The sequence below is a fragment of the Corapipo altera genome, unplaced genomic scaffold (assembly GCF_003945725.1).
Source record: "Corapipo altera isolate COAL_440 unplaced genomic scaffold, ASM394572v1 2c, whole genome shotgun sequence".
Classification (NCBI taxonomy): Eukaryota; Metazoa; Chordata; class Aves; order Passeriformes; family Pipridae; genus Corapipo; species Corapipo altera.
In genome coordinates, this window is record NW_020884923.1 from 713,983 (window position 1) to 729,681 (window position 15,699).

General features: G+C 38.1%; 1 protein-coding gene across 1 annotated transcript in view; it reads left to right on the top strand.

Moving 5' to 3' along the window:
• The window catches only part of DISC1 (DISC1 scaffold protein), a 193,626-nt gene that overhangs the window by 79,500 nt on the left and 98,427 nt on the right, over positions 1–15,699 (top strand). The window contains exons 7-8 of the mRNA XM_027657391.1: positions 319–373; positions 5,524–5,626. Coding sequence (XP_027513192.1) covers positions 319–373; positions 5,524–5,626 — 158 coding nt within the window. The remainder of the gene's footprint in view (positions 1–318; positions 374–5,523; positions 5,627–15,699) is intronic.

The following is a 15,699-nucleotide window of genomic DNA, read 5'->3' on the forward strand; positions in this document are numbered from 1 at the left end:
CTTTGCATTAAGTGTTTGGATTACAGTCTAGCGAAGCACCTGTCCTGGGCACTGACAGGGACTTCTAAGACATGATTACACAAATAATCTTAATTGTGTCTCAGACGGTAAGTAAAATCCATATACTCATAAATAACTGTAAAGGTCGTATTGGTTAGTCACTAGCAACACTGAAACTAGGTGTAGTTTTTGTCTTGCTATTGGCTCTGTTATGTTAGTACAAGTCATCTTAAAGCCTTATTTCCATATGAAAATGTGTCTTGTGTAGCAGCCTGTGTTGAGCAGAAGTCAACTTTATTTTATTTTAATCCCTTCTAGCCTTCAGGAAAAAGAACAATTGTTCAGCATGTCCATTAAAGAAACTACTGCCAAAGTAAGTACATGTTTTCAGTTCTTCAGAATATTTACAGAAGCAGATCACAGTAAATTGTCCATGTTTTAGAAAGTTTATTTTGCAGTGTTCCTTCTAAAAAGACTTTGTACATAAGTATTTTCAAACATACACTGAAAAGCCCTCCTCAACTTTATATTTGAGCAGGCCACTGAGATTATAATACTTAAGGAAGGAGGGTTCGAGACATACTGAAACTTGAGACCATGACACCGTTAAAAGCTTAACAAAAACCAATATTTATTACCAAGAGGTGGCCAACAAAATGAACAAACCCAAAAGAGAGGAAGGAGGAGAGAAATAAGCCCCCAGCACGACCTCCCCTGTTACCCAGCTGTTGCCCATAAAGTTATCTTACTGACCTAGCGCACCTATAATTACCCACAGCAGAAGCTGCATCCTTGGAGAGTCAGTGAGTTCACAAACTGGCAGGCGTCCCTGCCAAAAGGCAATGTTGTCCTTGGTGTGAAGATAGCTGCCTTCCAAGAAAGCACTATCTACTTTTATACCATTAACTGAGTGACCACAACCTCCCAGGTGTGGCCAGAACCACCCAGCCCGAGGCCCTCAGTCCCACCCCCTGGTTATGTAAGTGCATCTCTTCTGCTCATGCGTGAGAACTTTGGAAATCCCCTAACGCACGTGCAGTATGCCTTGGGGGTCTTTCTTAATTGAGTCTGGGGGCACTACTTCATCCTCCTCCTCCTCAAATTCTCCTTCAAGCGACCTTGGAAGACAATTAGCCAATCACAGAACACCAATTAAAACAGTTTATACAGAAGTTCTCCCTCCGAGGACAAATTCACTGTTCCGTCAGTGAACTTGGCAGGGAGAATATAAACTACTGCAGGTGGCTGGGGCCAAACACAGACCAAAAGTATGAGCATAAATTCACCCTGGTACAGAAGTGGATGGAGTAATTTCTTCTTTCTGAGCTTTTTTGCTAGTAATCAGTCCTCTTGCTCAGGTCTCTGTTCAGGAACAGACTCCTCAGCTTCGTGAAATAAAAGTGAGCTCTGGTCATAGCTGAATGTTTTCACTCTTAATAAAGAGCCTCTTTCTTTCCTACCTAACTGACTTTGTTGGTGTGAAGGGAAAAGCATAAACTAAGTACCTCACTGCCCTGCCCTTTCACTAATAATCTAGCTAGCAATCTCATTCTCACACACTCCTTTAAAAATACAAAGAAAAGTGATATGGCATATTTAATATAACTTTTGTTTCTAACTGGAAATGTTACTACTCTTCCTTTAACTTTCTTATTTCTCTTGGCTTCCTTTCAAGAAGGAGAATACTAAAGTTTTCTTTTTCTTTCGGAGTAGCTCAGTGAGCCACACAGCATCTTTGCTCCGTGAACGTTCTAGGAAAAAAAAGATCCACTTACTCTAGCTAATTCGTCTAAGTAAGTTCATCTATATGAAACAGGGAGTGGAAAATATTTCTGGGTTTTGATCAATAATCAATTTATGGTCTGAAATAAACTTATTTTTCATGTTCTTTCTCTAGTAGCACTCACCTAAATCAGTAAAAGTTTTATCCTTTATAATCTGTTCTTCCTAATCATCTTGACCTACGCTTTTAGTATGCACTGTTAAAGAGATCGTCCTTCCTTCTCTTCTGCTTTGTTTTGAACTTATTTTCTCTATTCCTTGCTTATGCCCACATATTGAGAAAATTAGTATAAGACTATTATAACGTGATGCTTCCTCCTGTATTTTTTAAATGGCTATGAATAAAGTATCAAGGAAATTATTGTAACTGACATACAGGTCATCTACTGAAATGAACAAGTCATTCAGTACCTCAAAGCTATTTGCAAACTAAAACAGAAGTTAGAGAATTTGCCTTCTCCCCAGAAAATGTGCCTCTTGAGGTTTTATTTTTACAACCGTAGTGTCTGGATACTTTTTCAATAAGAACTGAAACACTGGGTAACAACAGAGAAGTCTGCAAGGTAGAATTTCACAGCTTACTTATTTCTTTAAATTTTCAATAGATAAAATATTACTTCAGTTTCATTCTATTTCTGTGTGATGGGTTTTATTTATTAGAGAAGATAAATATGAAGCATCTAATGAGACTCCTCCAAATAATTTACTATGTAGTTTATTCAGATCGTCTCATCCTTTTATTTTCGTCTCAAAATAAATAGAGCTGGTCTTTTAAACCTTTTTATTGTATGGAGAAGACACTCATTTGTCAAAAGTCTTTTCTTTCCCTCTGTGCCACTGGCATTTCTATGGCCTTTTCTGCCTCATCTGTGTTGTTTTCAGCCGTGGCTGCAAAAGCTGAGTTTTGCCTGCTAATGAAGGGAACAGTGTCTCTTATTCACCACCTTCCTTCAGAAATTATTATCTGCTTTCACTAATGGCAAGATTATACTGTGTGGGAAGCCAAGTGGACTGTTCCTTCCTTCAGGCAGTGTTGAGAGAATTTCTTTATCTTTTCCAAGGTGCTGTTGTAAAGAAATGTGAAGGTTACTCAAAATTCTTTTTTCTTGAGATGATTGGAGGAAGAGTAAATTCCAGTGCTTTAGTTACTGTCCTTGTCCCTGTATTTCCTGCTCTAGATTAACATCATATACTGGAAAGATGGAAGAGGATGACAGTGGGCAAATTTGCTTTTGATATTTTGCTGCTTTTCATCTTGATTCCACATGTCTTTGCTAACCAGCTTCCTACTGGTTTCAGATAGACTGCTTCTTTGAGAAGGGTTTGTGTCTGAACAGAGATTTGTAAGGTATATTCCCAAACAAGAGCCTTTTTTTTTTTAAAAGTCTACTTTAAAAAACCCTCACAAACCATTGAAGAGGATTTTAAAATAGATACAATAATACTTGGCAGTAAAAAAACTTCCCTGGAACTGAAAGGGAGTTTTTTCAGACTTCAAGCTTGTTGTTCTGTGGGACACAGCAAAGCTGAGCACTGAGAACAGGGAAAGGTCATCACTGGGGCCCCAGGCACCTGCAGTCAGACTGGGTAGAGGAGGATGGCGTGTTCACTAGGAGCAAAGAACACTGGCATTGTGAATGTTCACCATCTTTGTTAGTGAAGAAATAACCTTTCCTTAGTGGAATTAGAAAAAATGAGAAGAACTGGAGCTTGTAGAGTAGACCTGATGCAATGTGGAAGTAGGGCTATTAGTTTAGGGGATATTACTTTGCCTTTCCCAGTTGCTCATTTAGTTTTGTTGAACTATGCCATATGATAGGCCTGAAGATTAATGTTGTTCATTTATCTGCAGAATACATGTAACGTAGCTACAAGCAGAGGCTCAACAATGCTCTTAGCTCATGTTCCAGGAGAATCATCTCTGAGTTGGAGGAACTGCCTTTCAGCCTCTGGTCCCCGCATTTGGTCCATTAATAAAGAGCACCAGCAAGCTTTGTTCTAATAGTAGTGCTTACAAACCGGACAGTGTTCACTAGAAACTGATTAAACCTCCCAGCTTATTTTGCATAATTGCCAAACAGCTGTCTAGTCATAATGACTTTAAGTTACTACCAGCATGGGATATATTCATGCAGTTTTCCTGGAGCTGAAAGATTCCCCATCTAATTGCAATTCACTGAGCCATTCAGTGTCCCTAAAGAGAGAGCACTTCTTAGAAAGAAGTCATTGAAAACTTTCAGATTTATTTCGGAGGTGGGAGACAGAGATGGCCTTCAGGTTCTTTTGGGCACATTTATTCACCTCTGACAGGTTTGGGGATTTAAAAATACTTTAACTGTATTAGTTGGTGAGTCACTTAGAAGGGGGTACTGAAACAAAGTGAGATATGTGGGAATTGAAAAATTGTAACAGGTGCAGAAGTGATGAGGTATGTGTTTTCAAATTAATAGGATGACTCTGAAGTCTTTAGATAGTAGCAGTTACTGCTTGGAGGATAGTTCTATTGACTCAAGAAAAAAATATGACCCATTTATGATTAAGAGGTAATCTCAGCTAAACTAAGAGGGTATTGGTAATTTAAAAGGGTTTACAGTTAGTGTCAGATCTGAATTACTATATTTTAATTGTACAGATAATCCATTAGAACTATAATGCTTTTGCTCTTAAAAAGTGAGGTAAGAGATGTGCTTCTGTTAATAAACATGGCATTTGTTTTGGAGGAGGAAAAAAAAGTGAAGGAAGGCAGGGAAACTTCTCTCTGGAGATTTCGTTCCACATCACATCTTTTCAGAATTGGCCTCTGTCTATCTTGACTATTGCTTTACCCTTGGTTCCAATGTTTTCTTAAGTGTCAGCTACAATTTTGAACAAGGATTTGACATCTGCCTTCAGAATAAAGGTTTTACCTTAGTTCAATGAAAGATTTATTCTTTTTGTTTATTTTGCTTTCCTTCCCAAATGATGCAATGTGGAGTAAACCCCAATGGTTTTGAATATGTGAGAGTTGTATGAACTGTGTATGTTGCACCTCAGTCCTTCTGAGGTGGCAATGTACACTGAAATGTAAAGTACAGAAACGGCTGAACTTCCTTGATGTATTTTTTTTCTCTCCATGTTTTTAATACCAGTTCTGATTGATCGCTGAGGGGCCTGCAGTTAAAAAGATGAAAAAAAACAGAGAGGGCAAGTCAGAAACCTGAATCCCAGTCATCTGTGTCTCATGATTGTGAAACAAAGTACAGTATCAAGCTGGTATAGCCTTATTTATTACCTGTGCAGAAATAAGGCCGCTTTGCCTTTTTTTCCAGTTAAGATGTGGAACAGGGTATATTTTGTGTAAAAATTGCTGTATGTTGTGTTATGGCACTTTAATCTCTAAATGTTGGTTTATTTATGCTCCACTCCAAACATCACTGTTAATACTAAAATTGTACAGAATTTGTAAAATGACCTTTCTTCTGTGTGCAGCCCTCAGTACCTAGTAGTACCGTGTGTCCTCTCTCATACAGGAGCTAATTCTAAAACCTTTCCCTTTTTTTATAATAGAATGTGTAGCAAAACCTGGAAATTTTGATTCATCTTGGGTATTTCTGTAAAGACATCACTTTTTATTAAGCTTTTTTAGCTTGCTGCAGGATGTTATGTCGTGTCTGTAAACTAAGAACATTTGAAGCCCCATTTGAACTACCTTATACTTTTACATGGATGAATTCTATATCATGGCTGTCTGCCTCAATTTAGGTTTGCACGAGTCAGAAACTCTGCAGTACTTTGAGGAGGAAAGTGAGTGATATTGAGACTCAGCTACCAGCTCTACTTGAAGCCAAAATGCTGGCTGTTTCAGGTAAGTCTTAAGTGATGAGAAGGACTAACACTGATAAGGGTTGTATCAGAGCAGCTACTGACCTCTTCATTACAGACTTTTCCTAAAAAGTTGTTGATGTGCTTGTGTACATGCCTTCAAATCATGGCAAGTCTAACAGAATGGGGTTGTGTCATGTCTTGTGTAAGGTATTTCAGGCCCCTCTCTGTGGTTTGGAACTACTGGCAGAGAGGATGCTGTGCGGTAGGCAGTAAACATGTGATAGACATGGTATTTTTCCATAGGTGAAATTGGTATATAATTCTCAATAGCTGTTCCTGAACTCTACAAGTTACATGCTTAGAGGTCTCTGGCTAAGTTACAAATGTATAACTAAGGTATCAAAATTACGAGTGTGACTTTAAATGACACTTTAAAATGGAATACAATAATTGGCAGCTTCTGCTGTTCAGATCATTAAGCAACTATTGCTGGCAGCAAAGGAGCAATTTTGTCCTTGTAGCACTCATGCATGTTATTTACCACCAATAAAACACTGAAATGTGGTTACAGCGTCTGATATATAACAGCTTTACATGCACCAAACTTGGCATTGTTGCACTACTGTCCGAGGAAAAAAGATGAAGCACAGCTCTTTATCTTGAAAGTTGAAAGAGGTAGGTTTCCTAATTCAGCAAATGGTTTATAAATGTTTAAGTAGGTGTCTCTCTGCTAGACACCTGCCTCAGAGTCTAGCTGAGTAGAAGGGAATGTGGATTGGAGTACAAGGAGTTTTCTGGTGTTACACCATGTAAAGAAATGCTAAAGGGTTTTTGATACATGTCAAGGTGAGATGATGTAGCTCTCCACAGGTGATTTACCTTCTCAATTATATACAAGAATCTATACTGTACACATGAATTATTTTAAAATGAAACCTTGTGCGGTGTCACATGGTTTGTTTGCCAGAAGTGGATGACATCAGGCTTTAGCAAAATCTGAAAGGAAATCAAGGCCCAGATCTTGTGCTGCTGCTGAACATGCTCAGTTTTCTTACTTCTCATAACACCTTTTTGAAATTGAAATTCTCTTTATTTCTCTGTCCACCTGTAAGAGGTAAGCTGAGCAATTGTCCTTCTCTACCCATAGGCTGCCTGAATGTAGGTAATTTTCTCACTCTCAGAAATGGGGTCAAAGTTTTCCACAGCCATTCTATGGCTTTCTTGAGAACAAAATGTGCAACTGCTTCATGCTGCTAGTAGAAAGCATTTGGCCAGGAAAGCTATATCTCAGTCTGACACTTTGAGAGAGTGAATGACAACTTGAGGATGGTTTCCAAAACGTTCATAACAGTATTTTATACTTGTTAGCTCTTGAAAAAGGTTGGTTGTTTCAGGAATGAATTCCAAAGGCGATTTAATGCTGCTGTTTCTATAAACTGTTTTCACAATACTTTCACTGTGACTGCCTTTCTATGCCTTTAAGTATCTGTGCAAGTTCTTTGTACTGATAAGAAGCACTATTTCTTTTTTCACTCTTGCTCTGAAAAACTCTTGCTTCAGGGAATTTTAATGACTGTGAATGGTACAATCCTAACTTGTTACTAAGGCAGAATTCTGCATGGCACCAGTTTGAAAATCAAGGACAAAAGATAATTTGGTGACAGTGGATACTGTCTTCACCTCCGTTTAAAGTACAGATACTTTTAGTTAATACTTTTAGTTAATATGGTGGCACTTGCTTGTGTTAAATGAAGAGTTATATGCAGAGGATACAGGGGAGATATAAGAATAAAAAGAAAATTATTTCTCTGAAGACCTGAAAGTAAAGAAAAATCTGAAAAAAATAGAAATATTTCAGTTTTAGAGCATGAAGTGAATAAAATCAGAAAAGGCAGGATACAGAGTGAATTGCAACTAGCAGATAAACAAGTGAGAGAGAAAAGATTTGGTAAATGCAGAAGAAGAAAGAGGAAGGAAGAGATAAAAATAGGTAGGTTTTTATGTTGGTGTTTTTTTTTTTCTTTTTAAGACAAAACCGGTGAGCAGTAGATAATATAAAGAAGACTGAATCACTTGTTTTTTGTGTATTCCTCTGTTTGGTGTAAATGAATGACCCTTCCTAAATAAGTCATAATTAAGAAGTAGGTCTTAACCTTCTAAATACTGGTTAAGATTTAAGCAAGATACTGTGTGTACATATCCCCTGATCTACCAGTCAGCTAACAATGTTAATGACCAGCCTGGATATATTGAATGATTAAAAGATGGAAGAATGTTCATTTGGGTAATGTACAATTATTTAAGGACAGCCCTGGAACAGCATGACATTCAGAAGACATTGTAGTGTGGACATGTAAATATGCAGTAATAATAAAGTCTGATAGTCATAGAGGTTTTCATTTAGTCTGGAAGCATCAGGCAGGGATAAATGTCTGTTACTTCTACTTTTTTTCCATACTAGTTAGATAGATAGATTAAAATAGTTTCCTCAAAACCAGTACTAATAGATACTGAGAACAACTGTTTTTCTCTATATAGTTGTCACATCATTTTTGTTTAACATAACATTTTCCTTGAGGAAGCAGTAAGAGTTAAGTGACTTTGGAACGGTGTCAAAGTAAAAGGGTAACTGTATCCCAGAAGTTAAATTAGATGAGCTTAAGAATATAGTTAAGTGATAATTAGTTTTCAGAGCTTACATGTGGCGACTTAGTGATGTGATGGCTTGGAAAGCTTTGATATACACTTCAACCTTTAATGGCTTCCTTAGTAGCTTCAGACAACATTCATCTTCTACTTGGATGGTACTTTGTAATCCAAATATATTGATTTAAAGTATTGATGTATTTGCAACAGAAAATGTAAGAATACGGTTTATCTTATTTTTAGAGGAAAATACCACAATAAATGCATTGTAAGCATAACAATTCTATTAGTTCTGTCAATAGAATACATCGGATTTTAAGGCTGTATGATAAATGACACTGTAAAGACAATATTGTGTGTGTAAATGTCTCTCCTCATTATTTTGTTCTGGGAAGAAGTATAAAATTAAATTTAGAAGACAATTTATGACTATTTGGATTATTGAAGGCCATAAATTAAATATAGTGGGTTTAATTAAATCCCAGTGAGATTTCATATGGGAAAAAGAAAAGAAACCCATACTTACACGTTCAAGAGGTATTTCTATCAACAATTACAATTCAGATCCTTTATATCAACAGCTCACTTCTGATTGAACTGCTGTGACAAATATTCCTGAGATGCTAGTCCAGACTTTTCCTCCAAAGATAATTAGTAGAACCTTATATTGTTCGTGGTTCTTAAGTCAGTAGCTTTAGATAATTATAGCTAACAAGTACTCCTGATTGCATGAGATGTTACTGTTGACATACACATTAGTAAATACTCATTCATGTAATCTTATAGTTTGGCATCTAGTAGGTTTTTGGTTGTGTGTTTTTTTTTTTTTAATTACAACTGAATACCTTAATGGCAGTGCTTAGAAACCTGCATATTATTATTCTAACAGTTGCTTCTTACAGTAGCTCTTAACATGCTTATAAAAATTTTGTCATTGGTTATGGGAAGAACGTGACAGTACATGGTGCTCCTTTCTTTTAGCATTCTGTAACTATTTAGCATGAAGTTTTTGGAGGGAATAAACTTCAGGTGAAATGTTTGGAAACTGGTAAGAAAATTCAAATAGAATGATCTGTAAGCAAGCTATAGAAATACTATTAAAACTTATTTTCATACTTTGGGCAAGAGCAAATCATATATGAGAAATGGTGTGTTTCACATTTTTCCTTAGTGAGAAAATAATTTGGTAATAGAAGGGAGGATGCAAACTAAAATGAATTTTAGTCCTGTTACATCTGTTTCCTATATTTGAATAAAAGAGTTTGTTTGATAAGTTTTGCAATGTCTTCGTAGACTCTGAATTTTTTTTCTCTTGAGAATGCATAGTAGCATGGGACTAGATAACCAGAAAGTGGCTTAGCAGGGAGCTAAGCAGGCATGAATGAAATGCTGAATTCGTTGTCTATGAGATGCATGTCATTAACTTTCCTTATGTCTTTGCAAATACAAATTAGATCCAAACACAGAAGATAGAGTGAGGTGGCTTGTAGTTTAATTTTTTTTTTTTTAAAATCTTAAAACTGTCTGTACTAATGAGAGACCATGTGTCAACATCCTGTAGTTAGCATTACCTTGATTTCAGTATATACTGCCAAGTTGGAGCTGCTTGGAAATGCTGTTGTGGGATGATTTCCAGCAGTAGAACAATAAGGGGTTTTTTCCTTATGTCAGTGTAGAAGTGTAGTTTATACGTAGCATGACGTAAATAGTAGATAGCACATTTCACAAAGTTTCATGTTAGGACTGTTGCCTCTTTGGCTGTTCGTTGATGCTCATTTAGGGCAAATTCGGTGTGGCTCAGAAAACAACTGTAACAGAAAGAACCTCCTGCTTTCCAGCTTTGATGCTAAGTGCTGTTGTTGGGACTGAGTATGTTAGAGAGGGGACAGAGCCATCAGGCTGGAAGATGCCAGTGCAGGATGAAGGACATTTTCAGCCATCCATCTGTGTTTTATGTTAATGTGGATGTCTTGTTTTCATATTTGTGCTGTAGTTGGTTGTTTCATGCAGAAATATGTATGGACATACAGTTCTTGTCATGATGTTGAGTTCTTCCCCAAACGTGCCACATACAGCTCTCAATTTGTCTTTCTCTGGAAGGTGATGGTACTCCTGTTTTTTTAATCTTCTCTGTTTCTGAGAACTGTTGTTTGGTATGTCTTGTCAGATGGCATAGCTGGTCCTACACTTTCCAATTCCTGCATCCCGTAGCAGCCTGAGTTGATGGATCAGGGGCACATGGAGATTAATTCTACTTCATGGCTGCAATGTCTGGCTCCACCATACAATGCTGTGTACTGGTACATCTTCCCATTACAGTTGCTTTATTCTCCATGAAGTAGAATTTGCCATTGTGCGTTGGTGCAAGCGATGTACTTTTTGGCACACCTGTTAACTCACTTGAAAAATAATGCTAGTGAGTCCCCCAAACCAACTCTTAAATGTTCACTCAGACTTCAGACAGCTATGTGTTGTGGTTTATCTCCAGCCAGCAATTAAGTACTACATGGACACTTTCTGCTCCCAGTGGGGAAGAGAATTGAAAGAAAAAAGTAAAACTCAGGAGTTCAGGTAAGAATAGTTTAATAATCAAAACAGCAATGATAATGAAAAAGAGAGTGAGTGGGCATTAAACTCAAGACAGGCAAGTGATGCATAATACCAATAAGGTGATGCTCACCACCTGCTGACAGATTCCCATCCAATGCCCAAACAGTAATTGCCCCCTCCCAGCCCACTACTCCCAGTTTATACACTGGGCATGATGTTCTATGGTATGGAGTATCTCTTTATCCAGTTTGGGTCAGCTGTCCTGGCTGTGCTCCCTCTCAGCTTCTGGTGCACCTGCTCACTGGCAGAGCATGGGAAACTGAAAAGTCCTTGATTTTAGGGTAAGTGCTACTTAGCAACAACTAAAAACATCAGTGTATCATCAACATTATTCTCAGCCTCAGTCTAAAACACAGCTCTTAACCAGCCACTAAGAAGAAAATTAACTGTATCCCAACCAAAACCAGAACACTGTGCTGTTTGTCCTTTTAGTCTCAATTCCAAATGAGACTGCTGGATGTTACTGGCTTTCAGCAAATTTCAAAGGTAATTTGTTGTAGCTGAAATTCCAGCATGATATGTGACCAGACAGCAGAAAATCTTTGCTTCTGTTGCAAAAGTCAGTCATGTAGCAACTTTCTTTCTCTCCTGTTACCTAAGCGGCTATCCCTGGAGCAGGAGAGAAGGTCAGCTTATCTCTTTGGCACTTCCTTTTCTGGGGTTATGTACTCAAAGGAGACATGGTAGATGGGGAGAGGTGTGAAGGGAAGGTGCTGACACCCCATGGGAGGCTGTGGTCTGGAGGCGATGTGAGAAAACCCCTGTGGAAGGGGGCAGTGATGTCTCTCTTTCCACTGACTGTCCAGGGAGGCAAGGTGACAAACATCTGAACCTCAGTGCATGCACTTTTGGGGTCTGCACGTAGGTGGCATGAATATTTCTCTCCTAGGTCTTTCTCTGGTTTTCTTTCTTGACCTGGTTGGTAAAAAGGGGGTTGATGATTTCATGCAGCCCTCAGGATCGTGGGGATCAGTTCTGGGCTGTTTTCCTCTTGTCAGCTAGTCCTTTCCTCTCTACTGAACTTGATCTCGCCACCTCTGTGAAGGATAACAAAAAATCCTTCTACAGATACATCAATAGCAAAAGGAGGGGCAAGGAAAACCTCCATTCTTTACTGGGCACGGGTGGGAATACAGTTGTCAAAGATGAGGAAAAGGTTGAGGTGTTTAACACCTTCTTTGTCTCAGTCTTCAACAGTAAGACAGGTTGTCCTGAGGACAACTGGCTTCTGGAGCTTGTAGAAAGAGAGAAGAATCTGAACAGCCCCCCTGTAATCCAGAAGGAAACAGTTAGGGACCTACTGAGCTGCTTGGATCCCCACAGGTCTATGGGACCAGATGGGATCCACCCAAGGGTGATGAGAGAGCTGGAGGAAGAGCTCGCCAAACCTCTCTCCATCATCTACCAACAGTCCTGGCTCACTGGGGAGGTCCCAGGTGGTTGGAAGTTGGTGAATGTCACACCAATCCACAAAAAGGGCCGGAAGGAAGACCCGGGAAACTACAGGCCTGTCAGCCTGACCTCAGTGCCTGGCAAGTTTATGGAACAGATCATCCTCAGTGCAATCACACAGCACCTACAGGATGGACAAGGGATCAGAGCCAGCCAGCACGGGTTTAGGAGAGGCTTTGGCACAGGTTGGGTCTCAGTATTGCTGAATTGCCATCTCCAAACTTCTGCCTTTTACTTCAGTGTATTTTTGCCTTTTCTTATTGATAATGTTCACTTGAACCTTTGAGTTATTACTGATTTGAAATGTTATTACTTTGGGGTTTACTTACCCCCTCTCCCCCACGCCCCCCCTTTCTTTTTTTCTGGGTTGCTCTATGGTGATTGATTCAGTCCAGGTACAGGAGGCTCTCTATGGCTGAGAATTACTTGAGAATTACTCCTCCAAATGCATGTCTGTGGGGTCTCTCGCCTGTTTCTAGATGACAGTTAGCTTTCAGGATCACATCAATCATTGACTTGTGTTATGCTTTGTAAAAGCGTTGGCACGTGTTATTGCTTAAAAGCAATAATTGTAATTCAAATATACTGGAATACTGTAAAATGTTTCAAGAGATGGTAGACCATCCCTCATTTGCTGTTTATTTTTTCAGAGGTGCAAACACGCTGGCAGTTATTCCAGAATCTTACATTTCTGTCATGTGTTAAGCTTTTTTCTTTGTGGGTAGGTGAATGATATTTATTTTCTTCAATTTCTTTTCTGGTGTTGGAATCACTTTGTATTCTCATTAGTCAGGGGGTGAAGGATTTTCAGCCTTGAATTCCAGTGCTACTGATAAATACTATGCTGGCAAATGCCCTAAGCTAAAATGTAAACTTTCTTATGAATTATTAAAGGTAGTGGTGTTATTCTATGAAGAATTAATTTATAGATAATGATAAAGATTGACCAGTCTGTTATTTCTTAAATTCAAACCAGTGTGCAATAGGTATACTTTACTATTAGTGCAAAAGTTGCTCCCTTGTCTGTGCTGTAGTTTCATAAGGATGGGACTTATCTCTCTGCTTCAAGTATAAATAATGGTAACTTGTGAGTGTATGGAATTTCTGCCATAAATGTGAGAAAAAGTGTGAATAAAAAATTTGAGGGCCATTAACTTTGTCTTATATTTTGAAGGGGGCAGTATTTAACAAAGTTTAATTAATAACACATTTGTTGTTTTTTATAAAGCGGGACAGATTTCAAACCATATTTTTAGTCAATTTGTTGCTGGCAAATTGTATCAGAATAATGATATTTTACTTCGAGGCTACTAAACGGACAACAATATGCCCAATATAGAAAAATCTGACCATGAGCTGTTATAATGGGCATGAGTTTGTGGCCTGTAACTATATATAAAAGATATTTGATGTGCAGAGTACTATTTAGCTGTAGTCATACAAGTAGAATTTTAGGAAGAGAGGAAATAAGGTAAATATATTAATGTTTACAGTATGTAAAGGCAATTATATAGCTACTTTCTGCCTGCTGATTTTTTTTTTCATTACTGTTTTTCCAGTGTGGGTTGTTTTGCTTGATTTGGCTGGTATTTTTGGCATTCACATCAAACTGCTGGAGCTTACCTGATGTCACTATCTGTAGAGAGTGGGTTATGAAGGATGCATGCAAGGAGGGAGCCCCAGAGGGCAAGATTAAGGAGGAATTTTAACTGTTTTCATTGCTGTCTTTGAGATAATGATAATGTTCAGTCCCTCAAAGTGAAGTGCACATACTCAGTTCCTTATGACACTGTACTGCAAGCATGTTATTCTACCTGTTCAGAGCACTGGATACTTCAAATTTGCTGCAGTAGTTTGCACCCAGTATGTTTATATGAAGATATATTCAGTGGCTAAAATTGCACATTTCTAGTAAGTGTCACTGCAAGACAGGAGGAAAGATGGCAAAAGTGACATTTTGTTCTTCAGTCCCCTTCATAGAATCCCTGTCTCATGTGTTGGTTTAGTCCATAATCTCAGCATTGGTCTCAGACTATTAATTCCTTAGCTTTGTTGTCTCTGTACAGATTTTCTGAGAGACCAGTCCAATTAGCTTCAGTGATTTTTGAGTTTCCTGGGAAGAGTTTGGTTTGACTTATATCACCCAATCAGAACTCTTTCACTGGTATGGCTGTATAAAATATAGGTTTGAGTGGTTGACAAAGTAACAGTTACTGTGTTCACTTATGCAAAATAATTATTTTATCATCGAAAAGAGGAATTTTAACATTTTCATGATATTAACAGAATAAAATATCTTGACATATGTCTTCAGAATGTTTCTGTGGCATCCAATGTGACTTTGCCTCAACAAACAACCCCAGGAGGGCATGTTTGTTCATGCTGGCAGCTATGGATTGTATATTAATTTTTTAATCAACCTTCTTATGGCATTTAGAAAGCAGTTACTTTGGTTGCTGTGATTGAGGTCAGAACTCACTGATGGTACTTGTGCTGCATGAGTTTTTTGTATGGTCTTATGAATTTTCACTGTAGACTTTCAGGCATTTCTGTTGTCATGGGAAGCTGCATCATGTGGGGGGGGTTGTTGGCTTTTGGGCGTGTATCTGAAGCCATTTCCTTATAGCCTCAGTTCTGATATAAACTTCTCCTCTGGGAATTAAGATCCATTCAGCTTGTATAAAACTTTCATATGCAATATCATACCTTTTTCCTTGCTGTCTACTGAAATGTAAGGGCAGGCTTCAGATTCTAATGAAGATTCTCTTGCCTTCATGTATTATTAAGATTCCTGTGCTTTGATGCTTGGGGTGAGTTCAGGTGAATAAAGCTGGACTTAAGTCTTGTTGCCTTAGAAGTGTCTGAATATCTGCCATTTTTCTAGTGATATTTATCTTTCTTATCTTGCTGCTTTTTTTTGCCTATTTGGAGACATGACAGATTAAGATAATAAAATTTGTTCTGTTGTTTCTCAGCAAATGCACTGGTAACCTGTAGGATCCTACTATTTGTAAAGCATATTTTCTGTTATTTAATTGTCTAATTCTTTTTAAGACAGAACTGGTAAACAGGGTTTTAGCTGAGAATTAGAAATAATGGACTTTCGACCTCTTAAAAAGAAAAAAGTGAGGAAGAGATCGACTGAAACTACCATAGCCTTGAGACTAAAAAAAAAACAAACTCAAGAAACCAAACACAAAGCAAGACTATCATACTTAGCAATGTTCAGTCTTTAAACCTGACTTATCTGATATAGTATTTTCCAAAATTTTGGAAAGTACAACCTCTCTTTGACTCATCTGCCCTCATACGGCCACTTGAGTTTGCAACAGCATGTTTCCTCTAGGAGAATGGTTGTAGTTATTCACTGAAAGTGCTCCCATTCACTCCTGCACTGTGGAGGAA